A 24,221-nucleotide genomic window follows, 5' to 3' on the forward strand; every position below is an offset into this window, starting at 1 on the left:
CTCTCTCTCTCTCTCTCTCTCTCTCTCTCTCTCTCTCTCTCTTTCTCCTCACAGATACATACACAAAAATTAGGAATATGTTATCTAATCAAATGCTTACCTTAGGTCAAGAGAGGATAAGTAACCTGCCCAAGGCTGTATGTGATAGATTTAAGCAAGATTTAAACAGGGGTCCTTCGATTTCAAAAATAGGTCTGTTTCTGCATCATAACAATAATTTGGATTCCCTCTTGAACTAATTCAGTGTCCTAGTAATGTTCAGTATGACGCAAGGCCCATAGTTGTCTTATACCTGCCCCAACCACCTAGATTATGCCCTACCATGATTATTGTATCGGTCATATATGTAAGTAAGAAAAGCAATTTCCTTATGTGGATAAAGGGCAGTCCTCAGAATCATGAAGAACTATGTTTAAATTCCATCCTTGACATTTACTAGCTATTTAACTTTGGACAAATGATTTAACCTGTCAATCCTTTAGGCAGCTCTTTAAGACTATAAACTGCAGAGAAGATCTGTGTGAGTAGAAGGAATCCTTTTACCTGGGAATTCCCTTTTCAAATGACATTACAGGTCCATTTCCTATCACTATGTTAAAAAGGTTTGCTTTTGCTTTAAACACAAAATTCATCTCTAACCTCCCCCCCCCAAAAAAAAAAAAACTCCTGCTACTTTATTTTTAACTTTTTGCACATTGGGGCTTTTACAAAGCATGAACTTAGCATCAAAAGGTCTAGAAGATAAGTTTTAATGAAATCTCCACTAAAAGTTCACTTGCACTGCTGTCCAGGCCAGCATCTTTCAAATGTTCAAAGGTACAGGCCAACCTTTTTGTTTGTTTCCCTCCCTCTAGCTACCTCAATGATCTTGACAGGATAACAGCTCCTGGGTATGTTCCAAATGAACAAGATGTCCTGCACTCCAGGGTAAAAACTACTGGCATTATTGAAACACAATTCTCCTTCAAGGATTTGCACTTCAGGTAGGATTCTTTGACTTTCCTGACTCTAAGCAGAAGTGTACAGCTTTACAGTGGATTCAGCTGATTAATACTTATGAAGTTATGGTAACAGAACAGTTGGGTCTTCTATTCAGGAGGTTGGATCTATTCAAAACCATTTAAGTAGGTAAACTTTATTTTCTGTGTCTCTGCCACATTGAAACCTATGCTGACCTTAGGCATCCCTGGGTCCTCCACTACGATTATTCTGTCTTACTGAAGCCTACTTGGACATGTATACAAGTCTAGAACTCTTACTTCCTCCCAAGATTTACCTCTTCACTTAACAAGGTGACAGCTGGATATCATCTGAAAAAAAAATTAACATGTACTATAATGTGTTAGGGTGCTTAATGTGCTCCCTATTCTTAAATATCATGTTACCTATTAAAATAATTCTTTTAGAAACACAATGAAAAGGACTGACTCCAATTATAGCCACAGTAAACCAGTGAGAAAGACTTGGGTAAGAGATGTGACTTTTGGCATGTGGAATAGTACTTCTAGGCAGTTGGGGTGGAATGGGAGAAATTTTTAAAAAATGATCTGAGGGTTTTAGTGGATCACCAGCTTGATATCAGCAATGTGATGTTGTAGCCACAAAAAACTGATTCAATTTTAGGCTGCTTTAAGAGAAGGATAGTATTCAGAAAGAGGAAATGTCAGTCCCACTGTACTCTACCCTGGATAGATCTGCCATATAACACTGAGCTCTAGATGGGGCAAGGGGGTAGGAGAAGGAAATTGACAAGCTGTAGAATTTCCATAAAAATATGACTACGACTGTGGAGACCCTCAGGGACATACAACATTTGAGTTTGTTTAAGGAACTGTGTATGTTTAACCTGGAAAAGATAATACTTAGGAAGTTATGATAGATAACTTCAAGGATGTGAAGATCAGTTTTGTTGAAAAGAGTTTTGACTTCCTTTGTTGCCTACAGAGATTCAGCAAAATCAATGGTATAAGTTTTAGATGGTCCCATTCAGGTGTGATGTAAAGAAAAATATTGCTAGCAAATGGGATCCAGTTTCTTTGGATCTATCTATATGAATTCTTTTTATTCAGCTGGGTACTCTCTTAGGTGATACAGAGGATAGAATACCAGGCCTGAAGTCAGAAAGATTCATCTTCCTGAGTTCAAATATGTCCTTAGACACTTATTAGCTGTGTGACCCTGGGCAATTCACTTAACCCTGTTCGCCTTAGTTTCCTCACCAGTACAATGAACTGGATAAGGAAATACAAAACACCCCAGTATTTTTGTCAAGAAAATCCTAAATGGAATCATAAAGCATCAGACACAAATGAACTAACTAAACAACACTCCCTTACCATCTCTTCATTTATCTTAGGTCTCAACTCTCATTTAAATATTTTTGTTGTATGCTTTCCAATATGAACACAATTTTTGTGGGTAAATAAAATTAAAGTTGCTGTTATCTGAAGCACTATTTTTATGTATTATAAAACACAAAGAAAATTAGATTTCTAATGGATTTCAATATTTTGTATATTTTTACAAAGGTATGTTTATAAATATATAAGCATCATCATATCATGTTATCATATCAATATAATTATTCATAAATAACCATAACTGATCTCACTTAAAATAAAGAACTGATTTCTGAAATAAATAAATCAAATGCATCATCAACAAACATTCATTAAATGCCTACTACGTTAAAGGTACTATGCTAGGCCCTGGCGATACATATATAATAAACGATACAAATATAATAAACGAAACAATTTCTTTTCACAAGGAGCATACTTTCTAATGGAGTAGATAAAAGACAACAACAGAAACCACAACCAAGATTCATGTTTTGCCCACTTGTTAGAGTTAAATTAAAATTCTCATTCCATCTTAGGAAACAAAGAATGTCCTTAATGGGAAATTACTTAAAGGACGCATTTGAAATTGCAAGTGCTGGGAACTCTACTCTCTGTGCATTCCTGCCTTCCTACCACTTTGAATTAATCACATAAAATTGCTTGCCTTGTTTTGAAAATACACACCATGCAAATAATTTAGAAGAGACTCATTTGTTTATGGTAACATTTGCCAGCTTGACAAGCCATCTTTATTCTTTCATGGGGTTCATATATATCTATTTGACATGAAAATGAGTCAATCCTATTTCTATTGCTATTGCCTCTTGACAAAGCATTTCCATTTGACAGACCAGGAAATAGGTAATAAAATTCTAAATCTGCAAGAAAAATGTTCATTGACATTTTAAAAATCTCATGCCACTTAAAACACTAAAAAAAGTTCTACAGGGACCATGTAAAATTATTCAAAGTTAATACAATTTAATCAGATCATCATGAAATAATTATAGAAAATGTTAAGAGCAGAGAAAATAGAGAAAAAAGAAATTTAATAGTTATTTGAATTCATTTTCTGAAAAAGTCTGTGATATAACTTCAAAAAGAGGTACAGATTGATAAAGTAATGAAAGAAGTATTGAAAATTTTATCGAGGAGGAATACAATATTTATACAATTAAGAAAAATTTGGGGTGGCTAGGTGATGCAGTGAATAGAGCACTGGTCCTGGAGTCAGGAGGACCTGAGTTCAAATCCAGCTGCAGACACTTAACACAAAAACTAGCCGTGTGACCTTGGGCAAGTCACTTAACCCCAATTGCCCTCCAAAAAAGGCAAAAAAAAGTCAATCTGTCTTTCTGTCTCTATATCTGTTATTAGCACTAGTACTGGAATTCAAACAAAAAGAGCTAGTTCTCTAAACTCAAAATAAGATGAAAAGAGCATTGACCTAGTACTGGGGAATTCAGAACCGCAATAAGATTATTTTTTTAATGGTGCTACTGCATCTTTAAGTGGAACTCTCAGTGAAGAAATTCTCTTCATCAAGGCACTTGCACAACCTAAACCTTCTTTAACTTAAAGCTATTCTCCAACTTAAAGTTCTAGAGAATTGCCAAGTGGCACAGAAAAATTCGCTGATATGCCTAAGGTCACACAGCCACTCTGTCAGAGGAAGGATTTGAATCTACAAGTGGCATCTCAAGGACTACTTTTGGGGGACAGATATTATAGTAGAAACTCTTTCACAAAAAGACAGAACTAAATGTCATTTAAGTTTCCTTTAAATTAGAAGAGTTTGTAAGGTATGATTCAATCCCATTCCCATCCCCATCCTCATTTTCATTCCTTCAGGGATAGGCTAACTGTTTTTTTCTCTGAGGACCTAATTTATGTGACTATTGCAACACTATAGGCAGATGGAGGATGCTGGAAGGAGGGGTAATGCTGAGATTTGTGGCTGTCTTCAAATCACTCTGATAGGCTTCCTCCTTTACTATCTAGCTATAGATCTGGCCCAGTGAGGTGGAAGGGATGGTAGGAAGAATTCCATGGCCTCCTACATTCCTGTACTAATTTGCCAAACAGCAGTCTAACATGTGAACATAAATTCTCCACATAGCCAGATGCATGAATTAGATTGGAGACAGGCCAGTGTTGTAATGGTATCAACAATATGCCTGGCCTGGTATCCTACATTGGTGCATGTGGCTAGTAGCATTTTACTATCCACTCCAAAAGTTCTTAAGCTATTCTCAGTCACACAGGAAGCTTTTGGTGGGCCAAGTATGAACAGCTGAACATAAATTCACTTTGAATTCAGAAATAGACGCAGGAGTAGATTAAGGCTTTTCTGTTACTCTGAGATTCACAGGGTGCATTGTCGTCAACCTTTTTTCAGCAAAGAGAGAGAAAAGACAGGGGCAAGCATATACATATATATACAATTTACATATATATGAGTGTCTGTATATGCACGTGGCATATATCTGCCTATACACATACACGTATGTGTAAATGTGCACATGTGTGCACATATTGATTTTGTATGCATGCGCAATTCACATATATGTACATATGTAAATATAGTGATATAGTGTATGTGTGTATGTATGTATATACAGAGAGAGAGACGAGCAAGGTAATTTTACCATCATGTTTATTTTCGACCATGTATCCAATATATTAATTTATACAATTAAACACTCTGATATAATTTCCTTATATAGCCAAAGGTTGTAATAGGTATCTTTCTGTAAGTGCTTTGGGTGAGACATGTTCAGGTGTCTTCAAAATGTTAGTATAGATTTAAACTTTAAACTGTAATAAGGCTTGTCAGATATTTTGATATAGTGTCTGTGCACTGTATATGTGTGCATCTGTGGCTATAGTATTGTAGTTATAGATATAATGTGTGTATGTGTGTGGGCATACATAACACCATATGTATGTGTGTGTATCTAGATCACCCCTATGATTTCATTAGGATAGGGAGATTCCTATGAAGAAACTGCCTCTACCAAACCATATCTCATCCTGCTCTGAAACACAAAGAGTGACCAAAGTAGTAAGAAGTCATGTGACTAGCCCAAAGTCATTCAGTCAGTATATTTGTCAGACGTATAACTTAAATCCCAGTTTTCTTGATTCTAGGCTATATTCTTTACCCAATATGGCCAGCTGATTCTCTCCAATAATCCCTAAAAAATCAATTCCTTCCCCTTCTAAGTGTGAAATATTAAAAGTATTTACCACATCAAGAGTGAAAAGGAAAAGAGATTTTTTTTTTCATTTATAAACTGTAGCTAGGTGGCTCAGTGGATTCAGCCCTGGGCCTTTTTAAACAGGAAGACCTAAGTTCAAATCTCCCCTAAAACACTCACTAACTGTGTCACCCTGGGCAAATCACTTAACCTCTGTTTGCCTTAATCTGCTGGAGAAGGAAATGGAAACCACTCTACTCTCTTTGCCAAGAAAACCCCATGGACAGTATGGTCCACAAGGTCACAAAGATTCAGACTTGACTGAATCAGCTGAACAAGAAGAAACAATTCCAAATAGGCAGTGGAAATATCACAGATCATCCAAATATGTATGCTCCAATTATCCTGTTATTTTATCTATTGACTTTATTGTGTTGAAAACCTGCCTAATGTGTAATAAAACCCTGATGCAGAGATGTTTGAAATCAGTATTGTTTTCTACTCATTTGAATTAATTAGTAAACTCAAACTCAAATAGAAATGTTGGCTACTAAACCATACATAAGGATCAATGTGAGTTACATATTGACTTAGAAAACCACATATTTATGGCATCTACATTTTATTTTTATTTATTATATTATATAGCTTGTGGGTGATGTGTTTGACATCTCTGGACTATATCTCAAGTTCTGTAAGTCTATGAATTTTAAAGCATCACTTGCCTTGAATCAGTAGAAAAGCAGTTATTGAAGATGAGGCACTTAGTTTACATATTAAATCACATAACTAAAGAATTTATAATACAAAAATATGTTTCCTTTTGACAATATGCTGTCAAGTCTCTCCTGAATCATCTTTTTTTTAGTGTAAACTCTACCCATACAGTCAAACTTTCAATCATTCAAAATTATTTTTTAAAAAAACATTGGAACAAATTACTTAGAAACTGATTTTTAAAATTACAGATGCATATTTTAATCCACATAAATAAAATACTATCCATTCCAGGAAATGAAATACTGTGATAAGTAATTCAATTTCAGGAGATAGCTAATTAAAATAATCATTCTGACCCAGATTATTGATTAGTCTAATCCCCCCAAAATCATTCCTTCTGTTACATAATGTAGATATTGGTTTATATATGTCACATGTGTATATATATATATATATATATATTTAAAATTCATTTTCTCTATTAACACTTTTTTCATTTCATTGCATATGCATGTTCCATAAATGCATGGGAGAAAAACAAGGGTAAAATTAAAAAACAAAACAAACTTTATACTTTCCCTGGTCCTCAATGTTTCTTTTGTTTTAAAATGACATAATGTCTTATTATCAATTCTTTGTCACCGTAGTCAAAGGTAGAAATGTAGCATTTTCCCCAATATTCCCTCTAATCATTGCCCAATTGATTTTCATACCCAACTACTTAAGGGCAGAAAATACAGTGAAGGTGATGTCATAAAGTTAACCTCCTACCTGTGTGAGCTTAGGCAAATCACTTAACTTCTCCAGGACTTATGTTGCTCATCTACAAATAAAGGAAATAAAATAGTTTACCCAAAAGCCCCTTGCAGTTCTGAATCCTTTTTCCTGCAATCCTGTCTATATAAAGGAACAAGGGGGAAAAGGGTAGGAATATTATGCCTACAGTAGCAGAATCAGAGACAAGGTGATTTGGTCAGCTCAATTCCTCTCTGTATGTCCCTAGGAATAGTCAGGAGTCAGATAAATCCCTTGGGGTGCTTTTCTATGAAACTAATCTTAGAGAGCTATGACAACTCAGAACAATGAACATTTCATCTCATTTGGCACAGGCAGAGTCAGATAAAGAAAGTTGTATACATAGTCTTGCCTTTGTTATGTGCACCATATGTATGTATGACCTCGGGCAAAGTCATATAACTAGATTTCAGTTCCTTATCTGTAGATTGTGCAAGGTGGGTCATGAAAATGGAATTTGTTGCTAAGGCATTAAATGGTAGACTCTGCTGGCACAAGAACTTTGGTCCCTTGCCATCTTTCCCTTATTATTAAGCCTGTCCTAAGACTCTTGACTACTGTTATTACAAAGAAGGGGGACCATGCTACTTCCATGTAACATTTTATATACATGTAATTGATGACAGCTGGGTGGCACAGTGAATAGAGACCAGATATGGAGTAACTGAAGACCTTAGTTTAAATCCAGTCTTAGACACTTACTAGTTGTGTGACCCTGGGCAAGTCACTTAACACTGTTTGCCTCAGTTTCTTTTGATGGTTTTGCATTTGAAAACTTCACTTAACAAGTACTTTGAGTAGAGAAAGTAGATTCTAAATTCTGCAGGTCCAGAATATGACCCATTTGGAACATGCTTAGTCCTAGGTTTTCAGTATAATTCCAGGATATTCTAAGATTAATAAAATAAAGTAGACCTCTCTATATTGGGGTGCTCCTTAAGCCCATGAATTCTAATAAATATTTGCTGACAAATTACTTTAATCCTTGACTAGATTTATAGGATGTTGCCTCAAGTGCATTGCCCATTGAACAATTAGACAAAGTGATTACAAAATTAATACATATCTAACCAAAATATTAACAGTCTTACCACATACACATGTGCATGCACATGCACACACACACACAACAAGGCTGAATAATTTTTTAAAATCCTATTTTTCCAATGAACGTCTAGTTTTTGTGAGAGGAAGGGAAGCCTTGACAACAAGATGACAGGAAGACTCAGTAATAGTAGCTTTTTCTATTAGAAAACTCTCTTCCTATGGCATACAATCTGGGTTAGACAGGACTAGATGGCAAGAAAGCTGTGTAAATCTTTCCTTGGAATTATATCAGTTGAAATTTGCCTGCTAGGGTTCACAGGAATATTCAGGGGAAAATGTATCTTCTTGGAAATTCTACACACACATGCACACACATACACACACATGTGCATACACACATATATGATAGGCCAAAGGGCATACCAGGTTTCATTACCTTGTAATCTGATTCTGTTCAGCACCTAGTGCAGAATCATGAGCCTTCAGGTGCTTAATAAATACTCTTTTGGAATGATGTGTGTATGTGTGTGTGCGCACATGTGTGTATGTATACACATAATATATACACACAATCTATACACACTGTGATGCTATCCCCGACTTGTCCCTTATTTTCCTTCATTGTATGTCATTGTTCACATAGTATCTTCTCCATTAGGCTCCTAGAAAGCAGGAACTCTTTTTTTAAATTTGTTTTTTCCTTTCTTTGTATCCCTAGGGCTTAATACGATACCTTAAATGTGGTCGGTACTTATCAAATACTACATGATTTAGGAATAACAGTCATTTTCTATAGTAGTACGTAGGCTAAAAGGGGAAAAATCATTGAATAAAATATATAAAGGACACGTCTAGAAGCCTGAGGAGTTTTGCACCATTCCATGTTATGTGACATTTTAGAAAGCATCATTTGGGACTACATATCTTGAAACAGTATTTACTATTGTAGCAGGACAATGATCCTGGTGTGTGAATAATCCTTTATCCAACTGTTTAACATGAAACCATAAAACTCTGCTGCTTAGCCAACTGTTTAATATAAAACCATAAAGTCCTGGGCCATGCCCTGCATCTGAGTATTTTAACAAGTAGTCCATGCTCAGCTGTCCCTTAAAAGCCTGTGCCAAATTTTTTATGGGAGCCTCAGATTTTTGATGAATACTTTTAAAAGACTTAAATTTTATACTTAATGAAGCTCCATTCATGAAAAGCTACAGGAAGAATGATATTTCTGCAATGAAAGGGACAAACATTTTATTCAGAAGAAGGCAAAATAATCAAAAACTGTAAAGTTCTGGCTATCTTTACTAAGAAGAGTGGCAGTGTGGGACTCATTTCTCATTTATCTGTCTTTAAATTCCATCATCCCTCCCAAAAGAATTCTGAAAGAAACTTTAGGATAAAGGGGTGAGAATGAAAACAGATGAATTAAACAGAAATCAAAAGAACAACACAAATTGAATGCTCTCTTAAAGTTAATGTTTTAGCCAGTTAAGATGATGAAAAAAAAAGAATCAATTACTCCTGTTCTCAGTCAGACCTGCATTTCACTTCTATAATAGCAGACAGCATATAGAGCAAGAAACATTTAGAGTCATATACCCAGCACACCGTGCACCCAAGTCACCCTCATAAATCTATATGAGGAGAAAATTGTTTCCTAGGTTAGTAACCATTAGTCATAGAATATAGAGAGCATTTGTATTCCATTAGCCATTTTATCGATGTGAACAAAACCCTAGGGAGTAATCACTCTTATTTTTCTTTCTATGGGGAGAAACAAAAAACAAACAAATGACCAACTTGAATATGTATATATTAGTGTGGCTCTTTGTGGGGTGTGTGTGTGTGTGTGTGTGTGTGTGTGTGTGCCTAGAGAAAATAGGTCTGTGCTGCATGTAATGATTATAGCACCATCTATAGCTGCAGTACTTATAAGTGGATATTACAACACATTCCTTCTCTTTCTACATTATTAACAGATTAAATTGATTCTTATTAAATTTTTTTTGTCATTGGTATGGCTATCAGTAGTATATGGAAAATATTTCTAGAAGATGGAGACCTGAAAAAAATAGATGGTTAAAATCCTGTTGCCTAGTGTTTCATAGGGTCTTAGATTTATAGCTCAAAGTGACCGTTTAGTTCAACTCCCTCATTTTACAGATGTGGAAACAGAGGTTCAGGGGCATTAAATGACTTGCCCATGGTCACACAGGTAGTAAATGCCAGATAGAATTTGAACCCAAATCTTCTGTTTCTAAATCCAGTATTCATTCTACTGCAGAATGCCCCCCAAAGCCCAAAAAGATTTCTTAGAAGAGCTCAAGAAGGAGTGTAAAAGCCAAATTAGAGAGATGGAAGAAAAATGGAACAATACCTTTAAAAAATACAATTAAAAATGGAGGAAAAGTACACTGAAAAAACATCTCCTTAAAAAGTAGAATTGGTCAAATGGAAAAGGAGGTACAAAAGCGAACTGAAGAAAATAATCTTCTAGAAATAACTGGCCATGTAACCTTGAGCAAGTTACTTAACCCTGATTGCTTAAAACAAAAAAAAAGGCCTTTATCAGAGACACTAATTGTAGAAATTCTTTCTCAATTTTCTGCTTCCCTCCTAATATTGGTTGCATTAACTTTGTGAAAAAAACTTTTCAATTTAATGCAATCAAAATTATGCATTTTATATTTCATGATGTTCTCTAATACTTGTTTGATCATAAATTCCTCTATTCTCCACAAATATGATAGGCAAACTATTCCTTGCTCTCCTAATTTGCTTACAGTATTTGCCTTTATATCTAAATTGTGTGTGCATTTGGATTTTATTTTGGTATAGGGTGTGGTGCTAAATATCTAAGCCTGGATTTGATCCCCAGGTCATCCCAACACTGGAGCTGGTGCTCTTACTCGCTGAGCCACCTGGCCACCCCTAAAGGCCTTATTTCTAAAATATATAGAGAACTGAGTCAAATTTATAAGAATACAAGTTGTCCCCCAATTTATAAATGGTCAAAGGCTAGGAACAGGCAATTTTCAGAGGAAGAAGTTGAAGATATCTATAGTCATGTGAAAAAATTCTCTAAATTATTATTGATTAAAGAAATACAAATCAAAACAACTCCAAGGTATCACATCTCACCAGTCAGATTGGTTAACATGACAAAACAAGAAAATGATAAATACTGGAGAAGATGTGGGAAAATTGGAACATTAATGCATTGTTGGTGGAGTTGTGAACTGATCTAACCCTTCAGGAGAGCAATCAGAACTATGCCCGAAGGGTTATAAAAATGTGCATACCCTTTGACTCAGCAATACCACTTCTAGGGCTGTATCCGAAAGAGATCATAAATATGGGGAAAGTGCACAAAAATATTTATAGCAGCTCTTTTTGTTGTGGCCAAGTACTTGAGGGGATGTCCACCAACAGAGGAATGACTGAACACATTGTGGCATATGAATGTAATGGAATACTGTTGTGCTATAAGAAATGATGAGTAGGCAGACTTCAGAAAAACCTCAAAAGATTTGTATGAAGCGATGATGAGTGAAGTGAGCAGAACCAGGAGAACATGATACACAGTAATGGCCACATTGTGGGATGACTAATTTTGATAAACTTAACTATTCTCAGTAATGCAAGGACATAAAACAATTCCAAAAGACTCATGATGGAAAATGTTCTCCACATCCAGATAAAGAATATGGAGTCTGAATGCAGACTGAAGCATACTATTTGCTCTCTTTGTTTTGCTTTGCTTCGCTTTTTTTTTTCTCATGCTTCCTTCCATACATTATAATTCTTCTATACCACATGACTAATGTGAAAATACGTTTAATAAGAATGCACATGTAGAGCCTATATCAGATTCCATGCAGTCTTGGAAAGTGGGTGGGGAGGGAGGAGACAGAGAAAATTTAAAACTTATGGAAGTGAATATTGCAAAGTAAAAATAAATTAATTCACAGAGAGAGAGAGAGAGAGAGAGAGAGAGAGAGAGAGAGAGAGAGAGAGAGAGAGACGTCTAAGACACCAGATAGCAGCATATTGCCTAAAAGAGGAAGGTAGATGTCCTGCCATATCCTGCCCTGGTCAAAGGATATTTCATTCATTTATGGCTGCCATGTTGTAGGAAGAATGTTGAAAAATTGCAGTAGGTCCAGAGGAGGGCAACCAGGATAGTAAAGGAAATGAAGAGTGACATATATGGGTAGGTTGATGGACTTGGGGTTGTTTTCCTGACAGAAGAAAAGACCCAATAAGAGCATGATAGCAAATTCCTGAAGGACTCTTTTGCAGAAGAGTGATTAACTTTACTCCACTAAGGGAAGAACCAGGAACAATGGATAGAAATTGAAAAACATCAAATTTCAGTTTGTTCTAAGGGAGTATTCCCAACATTTATAGCTCTTAAGAATGAAGCACAATGGGGCAGCCAGGTAGCACAGCAAGTAAGAGTACCTGCTCCAGTGTTGGGATGACCTGGAGATTGAATCTGGGCTCAGACACTTAGCACCCACCCAGAAACACCTGGCCATGTAACATTGAACAAGTTACTTAACCCCAATTGCTTAGGGGCAGCCAGGTGGCTCAGCAAGTAAGAGCACTGGCTCCAGTGTCGGGATGACCTGGGGAGCAAATCCAGGCTCAGATACTTAGCACCACACCCAGAAATAACTGGTCATGTAACCTTGAGCAAGTTACTTAACACCAATTACTTTAAAAAAAAAAAAAGAATGAAACACGACATGCCTTGGAAATAGTTTCTCCTCAGTGGAAGTCTAGAACCTTTCAAGCAGAAACTGAAGGACTCCTTGCCATGGATTGTGTAAAGGGGCTTCCTATACAGGTACTAACTGGGCTAAGGGACTTTCAAGAGTCCAAACTCTGGAACTAGATAGGACCTGTATGTCAAGTCACTTAACCTCCATTGGCATTGGTTTTCTAATCTGTAAAACAAGGAGTTGGACTAGATTTCCTCTGAGTTTCATTCCAGCTCTAAATCTATGATCCTGTGATGCCATCAATTGTCAACCCCAGATCAATATTCGACCTAATGTTAAGAATTCAAAGACAAAATCTCATTCCACAATGCCAAATAATAATTTTCACTAAGTGATTTCTACAAAAAAAAAATTAATGACAATTTATTTATAAAGATCATTAATTTAAATTAATGATTTCACTGATTGATGATGGCTTTTTCATTCATAATAATAATTTTTCTCACCCTTGCTAAGTTAATTTTCCAACATTAACAGCAAAGAACAGAGAAGCAGGACCTCCCCGCTACTCCTGCTTCCACCTTCCCCAATACACGTAAACAGGGGACTCTAAACAAACTTTGGAACTGCAGACACAAAATGACACAGAGAAGCTAACCTCCCACTGAGGAAAGCACAGCAGGCCAGCAGGAATCAGCCAGCTCAGTGCTCTGGAAGCTGAGCCCAGCCCCACCCAAGGCTTTAGCCCCAGGGTGGGCCTGACCAGCCACCAGCCTGAGGGACTCCAGATCAGCAGCAGTTGTGGGGATCCAGAATTATCAACACGTAGCTGAGAAGGACAAAGTGAGAGGTCAGTGGAGTCTGGACTTTGGGACCCAGTAAGTGGGAATGCATAGCTTTTGCCCCCGGGGCAAGAAGCTGCTGAGAAGCCAGCAGAGCCAGCCAGCACCACATGGCAGCTTCAGCTCCTGGCCTGCAGAGTGTAGGGACACCAAGCATGAGGCTGAGGGGTAATTGCTCTTGCTTTAACCTGCTTGGATCTGGATTGCAGTCTAGGGTGGAGGTCCTGGGGTGTGTGTCCAGCTTGCCAGAGTGTGTGGAGACATCAGAGAGGGCACCCATCTAATGCCTCTGGCAGCTGAGGAAACCCCAGCATTTGGGATGAAGGCTCCCCTGTCTGGTGGCAGAATCCTACTGTGGCAAAATGCCCAGGGGTCAAGTGACTGAGGGGCAACATGACCAGGCAAAGGAAAAAAAGCAGACAGAAGATTCCAACATTAGACTCCTATTTTGGAGACAAAAAAGAGCAAAGCATGGAACAGGAGGAAGACAGTGAAGTCAGAACTCCTGCACCAAAAGCTTCAAAGGAAAATATGATCTGGTTACAGGCCATAGAGGACCTTCAAAAGCAGATAAGAGAACTGGAGGAGAAATTGGGAAGAGAAATGAGAACAATGCAAGAAAATTACAAAATGAGAGTCAACAGCCTGACTGAGGAAAATAACACCTTAAAAAGTAAGACTAACTCAAATGGCAAAAGAGGTTCAAAAAGGCAATGAGGAGAAGAATGCCTTTAAAAGCTGAATTTGCCAGAAGGAAAACGAATCTCAAAAGCTCAATGGAGAGAATTATTGCTTCAGAATTAGACTGGAGGAAATGAAAGCTAATGACTTTATGAGAAATCAAGATGCTGTTAAACAGATCCAAACAAATTAAAAAATAGAAGGCAATGTGAAATATCTCATGGGAAAAACCATTGACCTGAAAAATAGATCCGGGAGAGATAATTTAAAAATTATTGGACTACCTGAAAGCCATGATCAAAGTAAGAACCTAGAAATCATCCCCCAGGAAGTTCTCAAAGAAAACTGCCCTGATGTTTTAGAACCAGAGGGCAAAATAGAGGTTGAAAGAATTTGCCAATCACCTCCTGAAAAAGATCCCAAAAAGAAAACTCCTAGGAATATTATAGCCAGGTTCCGGAATTCCCAGATCAAGGAGAGAATATGTCAAGCAGCCAGGAAGAAACAATTTGAATATTGTGGTAACACAATAAGTATAACCCAGGATCTGGCAGCTTCTACACTGAGGAATCAAAGGCCTTGGAATATCATATTCTGGAGGTCAAAAGATCTGGGATTAAAACCAAGAGTCACCTACCCAGCAAAACTGAGTATCATGTTTCAGGGGAAAATATGGTCATTCAGTGGAATAGAGGACTTTCAAGCATTCTTGCTGAAAAAACCAGAGTTGAATAGAAAATTTGACATTCAGATATAAGAAGCAAGAGAAGCATGAGAAGGTAAACAGGGAAAAGAAATCATAAGGAACTTATCAAAGTTGAACTATTAACATTCCTACATGGAAAAACAATAATTGTAACTTATGAAATTTTTCTCAGTAGTTGAAGGGAATATATATATATATATATGCATATATATATGTCTATATATGAGGGTATATGGACATATGAATACATATGTGAATGTTGTATATATATTTACAGGTATACATAGATAGAGGACACAGGACCAATTTAACAGGAAGGGATGATACTTAAAAGGTGAAATTAAGAGGTGAGAGAGGAATATAATGAGAGGATATGGGAGAGAGATATGGGGTAAACTATCTCATACAGAAAAGGCAAGGGAAAATGGTTACAATGGAGGGGAAGAATAGGCAGGCAAAAGGGAATGGGTAAACCTTATTCCCATTGAATTTGGCTTGTGGAGGGAATGAAATACACACTAAATAGGGTATCTCACCCTCCAAGAGAGTAGGTGGGAAAGGGATGAGAAGGGGGATGATGGAAGGGAAGGCAGGCTGGGGGGAAGGGAAGTTTGGAGCACCCACTTTAGAAAAGGGATGGGATCAAAGTAGAGAATAGAACAAGTGGCAGGTGGAATAGAAGGGAGGGAAATATAGTCAGTCTTTTACAATATATCTACTATGTTATTGTTTTACATTAGCCCCACATGTACAACCTATACTGAACTGCTTATCTTCCCAGTAAGGGTGGATGAAAAGGGAGGAAGGGAATGAATCTGGAATTCAAAGTTTTAAAATCAAATATTCAAATATATATATATATATATATATATATATATACTATTATTAATACTATTTTACATGTAATTGGGAAATAAGATATACAGGCAATGGGGCATAGAGATCCACTGGAAAAGTCAAAAGGGCTATGGGAGAAAATATGGGAGAGAGCAGATTGGAGGAGGGGATATCCTGTGGGACTGCTATTTTGGGGCGGTGTGTAGGGGAAAAACAGGGAGAAAATTTGTAACTCAAAATCTGGTGGAAATAAATGATGTAAATCAGAAGTTAATAAAGCATTTGAAAAAAAAATAACAGTAAAGAACAGTAGGTTTATTCTCAGTCTCATTCATAAGCCAAATCCTCCAAAGTCATGGAGATTACTCATTTTGCCAAATCGGAGTCATGAGGCTTTAGTCAAATCATAGAGTCAGAGGATATTGGAAGAGGGGACACATTCTGATCTACTCCAGTCATGCAACCTCTACATTATCACCATCCCACTTCCCAGACAGAAATCTCTACTGAGCCTCCTGGGTCCCTATGTGCTGACAGGTCAACTTTTGCCTTATCTTAGAGGGAACTCAGGATTCTATACCATTTCCAACCAACTTTACCACCATACAGCCAAAAGTATCCAAATCCCCTTTCCAACTCTCTTTTATATGCTGTCCTTCCCTGATTAAATGTAAACTCCTTGAAAGCAAAGGCTCTGTTGCTACCTCCTTTTTTTAATCCCCAGAATTACTTAGTCAGTGCATGGCACATAGTAAGATTCTCTCTCTCTCTCTCTCTCTCTCTCTCTCTCTCTCTCTCTCTCTCTCTCTCTCTCTCTCTCTCTCTCTCTTTGTTTATCTGTCTCTGTCTCTCTCTTTCTCTTTTCTCTCTCTCTCTCCCTCTCTCTCTCTCATCATATAACTCAAACCCTTTATCTTCTGTATTATGTACAGATAATAAAATGGAATTTCAGATAGGTGAACTTTTTTCTACAAGGTCAAGTAAGGAGTTAGTGGTAGTAAAGCTAAGCCTCTAAGGTAAATCTTCTCCTCTCCCAACTGATATTTCATTGTCCACTAGGTTAAAGTGGATGGAGAGAGGAAGAAAACAGTACTACCCCAATTCCCATTCCTTTCCCTTTGCCTGTAGGTATAAATACTGCTCAAGTAGGCCACACATCAAAAACTAACAGGATATGTAGTTTATTTTGTTATTAATAAAGTGAAGGGGTAGGTAGAGACAAATATTTATTAAGTACCTACTATATGACAGGCAATATACAAATTGTTTTACAAGTTGTATCTGTTTTCAACCTCAAAACAATACTATGAGATAGGTGCTATTATTTTTCTCCATTTTACAGTTGTGGAAATTGAAGCATATAGAGGATAAATGATTTGCCTGGTGTTACAGAGCTAGGAAGTGTTTGAGGTCACATTTGAATTTGGTTCTTCCTGACTCCAGCTCTATAGTTCTAGCCATTGGACCACTTCTTGTCTTTTGCCTTAAATTTTGAAGTGTACTAATTACCCTCATTATTCGAGATATTATTTTTTAAGGATGTTTGATGTAGGTGGACAACGATCAGAGAGAAAGAAATGGATTCACTGCTTTGAAGGAGTTACCTGTATAATATTCTGTGCAGCACTAAGTGCCTATGATATGGTCCTGGTGGAAGATGAAGAAGTGGTAAGTCCATATATAAAATATGATTTAATTTGATTATAAAAACAAGAATTCCACTTCACAATGGTAGGGTACACATAAGACACATTTCTTTATCCATTGTTGATCTTTAAAAGGTATGCATTCTTTCAGCCTTCTTGTTTGTCATGCCCAAGTAAATGTGACCCTTTGTAGGAAATGAAATATGTCTATTCACTATTCTCATCATCTCTGTTCAACAGAACCGAATGCATGAAAGCCTTCACCTGTTCAACAGCATCTGTAATCACAAGTACTTTGCTAGTACTTCCATTGTCTTGTTTCTCAACAAGAAAGATCTCTTTCAAGAAAAAGTAGCCAAGGTTCATCTTAGTATCTGTTTTCCAGAATACACTGGTAAGATTTGTTATATAAACCCTATAGCCATTCATTCAATACCCATGCACTTAGGCCCCCTGATATATTTGAATATGTATAAATCTTTGCATTTAACAATGATCCTTAAGATGATGTTTTTCACTTGTACTCACATAAGAATAAAAGGTGAATTTTAGACCAGTATATGTTTCTATACTGTGTACAATGAAAAAGTCTCTTGTTTAATGAAGCCAGAATTGAATTGAATTGAAACAGAATTGAATAAAGCCAGACAACTGAGGCATCAACAATGATTAAGTGGAAATATTAATTGCCACAATACTAATTATATATTGCTAAAACACTATACAGTGTCAAAAAGACTGAGGAGTGTCCTATATTGGAACTATCATTCCCTAAAGGAATCTTTAAATGTCACAGATCTTTTTGGTGCTCTCTAGGAAGAAAACTGATTTACCACAGAGCACTCTGTTTTTCCAATCCAATTCACATTTCTTAAAACCCTTGCCTAGGGGCACACAGCTAGTAAGTGTTGGGAGCCAGATTTGAACTCATGAACATGAGTTTTTCTTATTCTACCTAACTGGCAAATCACTTAACCCTGTTTGCCACAGTTTCCTCATCTGTAAAATGAGCTAGAAAAGGAAATGGAAGCAAACCACTAAGGCATTTCTGCCAAGAAAACCCCAAAAGGGGTCGTGAAGAAGGGAACATTATCATGATCAAAATACAAATGCTACTTCAGTCGCCTCTGCCCTAGCATCTGAATTAGCATAGATTGTCAAAGTGAACAAGGCAATTTATGTGCATAGATGTTTCTCAGTTTGTGATTAAAAATTACTTTAGTCATTAAAATCATGAAACTCCAATGGACATTTATAATGTATGGAACAATTAGTTAAGTACCAAAAGAATTTTTTTTTTTTTACCAGACCTGTGTAGAGACCTCTTTGAGTCATAGATTTAGTCCTGAAAGGGACCTTAGAAACAACTGAATCCAACTTTTTTTTATTTTAGAGACATGGAAGCTTAGGCACAAAATGGTAAGGTGACTTTCCCAGGCATACACAGACAGTGCATGTGTCAGAGGTGGCACTTGAACATCAGTCATCCTGATTCTGAGGCCATGCTGTCTGGGAGAGGTATAAAGATTAAATAAGACACCAATTGTTGTAGAACAAGCATTTAAAACTATATAGTGCATGCAATTAAATCCTCATGATTATGATTATTCATTGCCCTCCCGTTTGAAGCATGACACAGATTATATTTTCTACCAAGACACAGATGAAAAAAAAAATCCATCCTCCTAAGCAAATTCCAGTAACATTATCCTATTCGGTACCAAGTTTCTGCTAAAGAAAATTCCACTTTTAAAGGCAAACAAATTAGGTGTCTTGTGCCATTTAAAAAAAAATAGAATCAGATTCTTTGACTTGAATACATCTTATGTGTCAACCTGAAAGTTCGTTTAAAGGAGGCAAATGGGCTAGGTGAAATGTAAATCCATATTGTTTATTCCCTTAAAGCTAGGTGAAGCTAGGAATCTTGTATGTACAAGGAGCCAAAACCTAAGTTCTGACTGCCTTAACAAAAGAATGAGAAAGCTTAAATACATTCTAGAATCATCCCAATTCAGGGTCAAATTTGTGATTACAAGAAAGGCTTTTCTTAATAAGATAAGAGAATTGACAAGGTGTCAGTTGGATTTATGACCTAGACCATCTGTGTTTTCTTTATCATTACCATGCCATAGCATAGTATATGTCCATAAAATATTAAGATAAGAAAAAGTTCCATTATTCAAGATAGTTTCTCAGGTTCAGGGTCTCATCCTTGAAAGAAGAAAGAATGCTCTTACATTGGCCCTATCTGGGGTTATTTACATAGGAAGGGGTGTTCTCTGAGTTTACTCTGAGAACAAAGAAGCTGTTAGGTCCCGACGCTTCTTCTGGTTGATTAGTTCATGTCCTGGTCCTTTTGAGGTTATTAAATTGATATTAAATGATTGTCATTTGTATTGCTACTAACAGGGATGGAGAATGTGCAGCCTCAAGGCCACATGTGCCTCTCTAGTCCTCAAGTGCCCTTTGACTGAATCCAAACTTCACAGTAGAAGGGTCACATTTGAAGACCTTAGAGGGCCACATGTGCCCTTAAGGTCTCAGGTTCCCCTGTTAGACTAGTCTTTTAAAATATTATTTTCACTGCCACTTATCTGCTCAAAAATCTAAAGGGGCTCCCTACTGCTAATCACATTAAATTCTGTTGGATTTCTAACACCTTCTGCAATCTGTTCCCACCCTAAGAATCTAACCTTATATCTTGTTACACTCCAAAATGAAGATTCCATTCTACTCAGGCCCATCTCCTCACTGGCCTCTATGGTTATTGTCCCTTTCATCATGTTTTTTTCATTTATTGCTAATGCCTACTCAACACATATCCAAATTCTACCCATTCTCTAAAATCTATTTTGATTTTTACCTCCTCCAAGCCTCTTATGTTTACTTTGGCCTCACCAGTCTTCCTCTGAATTCCTACAGCCTGTATCCTCCAGACAACATTATTGTGCACCTGATCTCATATTGTCATATAGTATTCGTTATTTTTTTCCATGTGTATTAGTTTTGCCTTTCAGTCATATAGAAGTTGATTAATTGATGACAGCCTCCCTATGTTAGGCTTAGTCAAGTCCTAGCCACTAAATACAGAGCACTCCTGGTATATTTTAATCACTACATTTGCCAACAGCAGGATTTAATTTTAAAGAAGGATTTAATTAAGGGAAAGGATGTTTGATGGCATTATTTATAATTTTGACTGTGAAATAACTATTAGCTCCTTCTTTGAAGTTCTCAGTATTTGAAGTTTTTGATGTCCAATGTGTTGATTGTTCCTGTCTCTTTCAATCTAGGACCAAATACATTTGAAGATGCAGGGAACTATATCAAGAACCAGTTCCTAGACCTGAATTTAAAAAAGGAAGATAAGGAGATTTATTCCCACATGACCTGTGCTACTGACACCCAAAATGTCAAGTTTGTTTTTGACGCAGTGACAGATATAATCATCAAAGAAAACTTGAAAGACTGTGGGCTCTTTTAATTGCTGCTTCTAAATGTACCTTGCTTCTGTGTTATTTTCATGGGATAAAGGAAGATATGCTGGGTGTTCTGTTGTATTTTGGACAAGTTTTAACTGATTTATAATTAGAGTTAGAATACTATTGCAAGGGGTTGGTGCCCAAATGTTGAAATATGTGACCTCTTGCTCAATCATTACCGGTATTGTTTTGGGTATCATAAAAAAATTGAACTTATCATGGTATCTAATATGAATGTAGGGAAGTGTGTGGCTTCATATAATGCCTTTGACTTCTTAGATTTTAGCTCGTGAAATATCTTTGAACTCAAAAATAGGACAAACTGATGACTTTTAAAATTTGCTTCCTGTGTTGTGGCCTACATTCCTTAAGAAGAGAATTTATGGGAAATGCAGGGCACTAGAACATTTTTCAAAGGTCAACTATTTTTTAAATTTCGATTTTGATTAGGAATTGTATTGAGAGATTTTATTCACGAATGAATGGGAGTTATTTTAGACTAATTTTACCAATTTCACATGTCAAAAAGGTTTAGCATACATATCATCAGTCTAAAAACTTTTACATACAAAGAAATAACCTAATAACATTAACCCAAGACTTTATTTGATTTTTTCAACCATTTGAATAATACATGATTTCATCAATATGGCTAAGTCTAATGTGAATAAAAAAAACAATTCCTTAAATTTTTCAGGCTTTACATGGTCAGAAAAAAAATTTCCTGATGATGAACGAACATTATGGTGATGACATTCTATGCTTAGTAAGATTGGTCTTCAGATGAAAAGCATGGTTTTTTTCTGACCCTCTGCTCAGAGTTGTTAATAGAGTATCACTTGGGTTTGTCTAGGTGTGCCAACATACCCAGTACATGTTCTATTAAAGATTATCCCCATACTCAAAATCTTTTCTGCTTAATAGGACTTTTCAGAATTTATGTACTGTTGAAGTAGTCTCTAAGAATCCAGAGCCCTCTGCAGGCTATGATGAGGCATGGGAGTAGGATTTTAGTTGAGATTTCTTTTCCTCTTATATGACATTAATTTTGAATTATCTATTGGATTGTATACTGTGCAGACAATGTATTCAATTTTCACCCTCTTGTCAAGATGGATGGAGGGAATCACTTTTCGTCCCAATTCAGGATTCCCCAAATTATTTTGGCATTCAATTTTTCTACTTGTTCCCATAGCTAGTTTCCTCAGAATCAAAGGAATCTAGTGAATTTTTATTCAACGTCAAGAGCCACATGTAGGGAACCATGCAACATGAAAGTGGATGGATCAATTTCCCCCTATACCCTAGAGAAAAAGAATGATATACCATACAGAGAGGTAACCAGAAAGATCTCATTTAAATGTCCTCTCATTAAGATATACTAAGTGTTGGGGCAGCTAGGTGGCACAGTGAATATAGCACTGGCCCTGGAGTCAGGAAGTCCTGAGTTCAAATCTGCCCTCAGACACTTAATACAAAAACTAGACATGTGACATAGGGCAAGTCACTTAACCCCAACTTCCCTTCAAAAAGCTATATATATATGTATATATACGTATGTATGTATATATATGTATATGTATGTATGTATGTATGTATGCTAGGTGTGTGAACCTGGACAAGTCAATTAACCTCTCGCTGCTCTAACACATTAAGCTGGAAACAATCAACGAACTGGCATTTATGAAGTGCCTACTATGTGCTAAACATTGCTACAAGCCCTGAGAAAACAAAGAAAAGCAATAAAATAAAACAAACAACAACAAAATGGTTCCTTAGTTCAAGGAACTCTCAGTCTAATGAAGAAAACAACATACAAATAAATATGTAGAAATATGGTAATTTTGGATAAAGGGATAGTAGGAAAATCTCAGAGAGAAGGTACTAAGATTAAGGAGGACTAGGAAAGCTTTCTAGGAGAAGGGAACACTTTAGCTAACATGAAAGACTCCAGGGAAATGAGGAGATAGAAAGGAGGAAAGAGAGTCTTCTAGACACAGGAGACAAATGAGTGAAAGCATTGGGAGTCGGGAGATGGATAGTCTTAGGTGAAGAACAGCAAAGAGATCAATGTGGCTAGATCACAGTGTTCCAGAGAAGACATCAAAATATACTGGTGAAGGCAGTTTCTCCCCCCAAGAAGTCCTGATAGCCATTAAATCACAGGTCCATCTATTCCTTGCCACTACACGACTCTTATCCCATAAAGTCACAGGGATAGTCATGCCAGGTGAAGTCATACTAACTTTTTAATCAAAGCATTATAAATCATTGTCATACCCATTAATCACATAAAATCATGCTTTCCTTAGCAACCATCACCTAATTAAAGTATAGGGAAAGAGATCCTGAGGAGGTGAGCAGTGAGTTTACTTATGGGTGCTCATTCAGTAGCCTATTTTAAATATTATTTGTTTCTATCTCAGAAAAATATATGTGTAAGTTTTAAAAGCTAATTCAGTGCTTTGAAGACTGACTTATTCTACTTATTTAGAAGAAATAGTATGCACTGACTTTTTTAACTTTTAGCATTTGTGTGTCATTTAGTGAAATAGCACTTTTTGCAATTGCTCTTCAAATAAACTTCTCAAGAGGACTGATTATGTATAGATATTTCCTATATGGCGGTTCAAGAAATAACAACCAACAACATTACACAATTATTCTTTAAAATAAATTAATTATATTTCTTACACTTGGATAAATAGAGATAGGCATAACTTACTAAGGGATTTTTCTAGTAGTTATTCATTTCATCGACTTGTTTGTTGATTTTACAACTTCATTGTATTGTACATATTACATTTGTGGGGAAAATTAGTGTGATTTTCATTAATTTCATCACCTTGCTTTGACTAGTATATCTGTGGCTTTATTAGTAAAATTATACAATACTTTGCCCAGAGAGCAAGCAGATGGAGTATAGTAAGTACCTATTTAAAAAAAGAACACATTTAGCATTTTATCCTAAAAATGGGAATGATTCATTAGTGGCCAGACACTAATGGGAGACAATGTTGTGGAAGTATTCTTGGTCAGGTACAAATAAGATTAGATAGTCTTTGGGGTCTATTCCAATTTAAAAGAATATGGATTTTAAAATACTACAAAAGTAACAGTTTATCCATTAAGGAAACTTTTCTGTCAGGAAACACTTAGCCATATAAGAAGCAGTTCAATATCTTGCCAGTAA

At 36.4% G+C, this 24,221-nt stretch overlaps 1 protein-coding gene across 1 annotated transcript in view; it reads left to right on the plus strand.

Moving 5' to 3' along the window:
- Positions 1–22,582, plus strand: part of LOC138176030 (guanine nucleotide-binding protein G(t) subunit alpha-3) — a 53,513-nt gene extending 30,931 nt beyond the window's left edge. The window contains exons 5-8 of the mRNA XM_069106763.1: positions 855–983; positions 17,439–17,568; positions 17,787–17,940; positions 20,840–22,582. Coding sequence (XP_068962864.1) covers positions 855–983; positions 17,439–17,568; positions 17,787–17,940; positions 20,840–21,030 — 604 coding nt within the window. The 3' untranslated portion in view covers positions 21,031–22,582. The remainder of the gene's footprint in view (positions 1–854; positions 984–17,438; positions 17,569–17,786; positions 17,941–20,839) is intronic.
- The last annotated feature ends 1,639 nt before the right edge of the window (positions 22,583–24,221 follow it).

The sequence above is a fragment of the Petaurus breviceps genome, unplaced genomic scaffold, assembly GCF_028583685.1.
Source record: "Petaurus breviceps papuanus isolate PSGF00001 unplaced genomic scaffold, PetGlider_PUasm1.0 80, whole genome shotgun sequence".
NCBI lineage: Eukaryota > Metazoa > Chordata > Mammalia > Diprotodontia > Petauridae > Petaurus > Petaurus breviceps.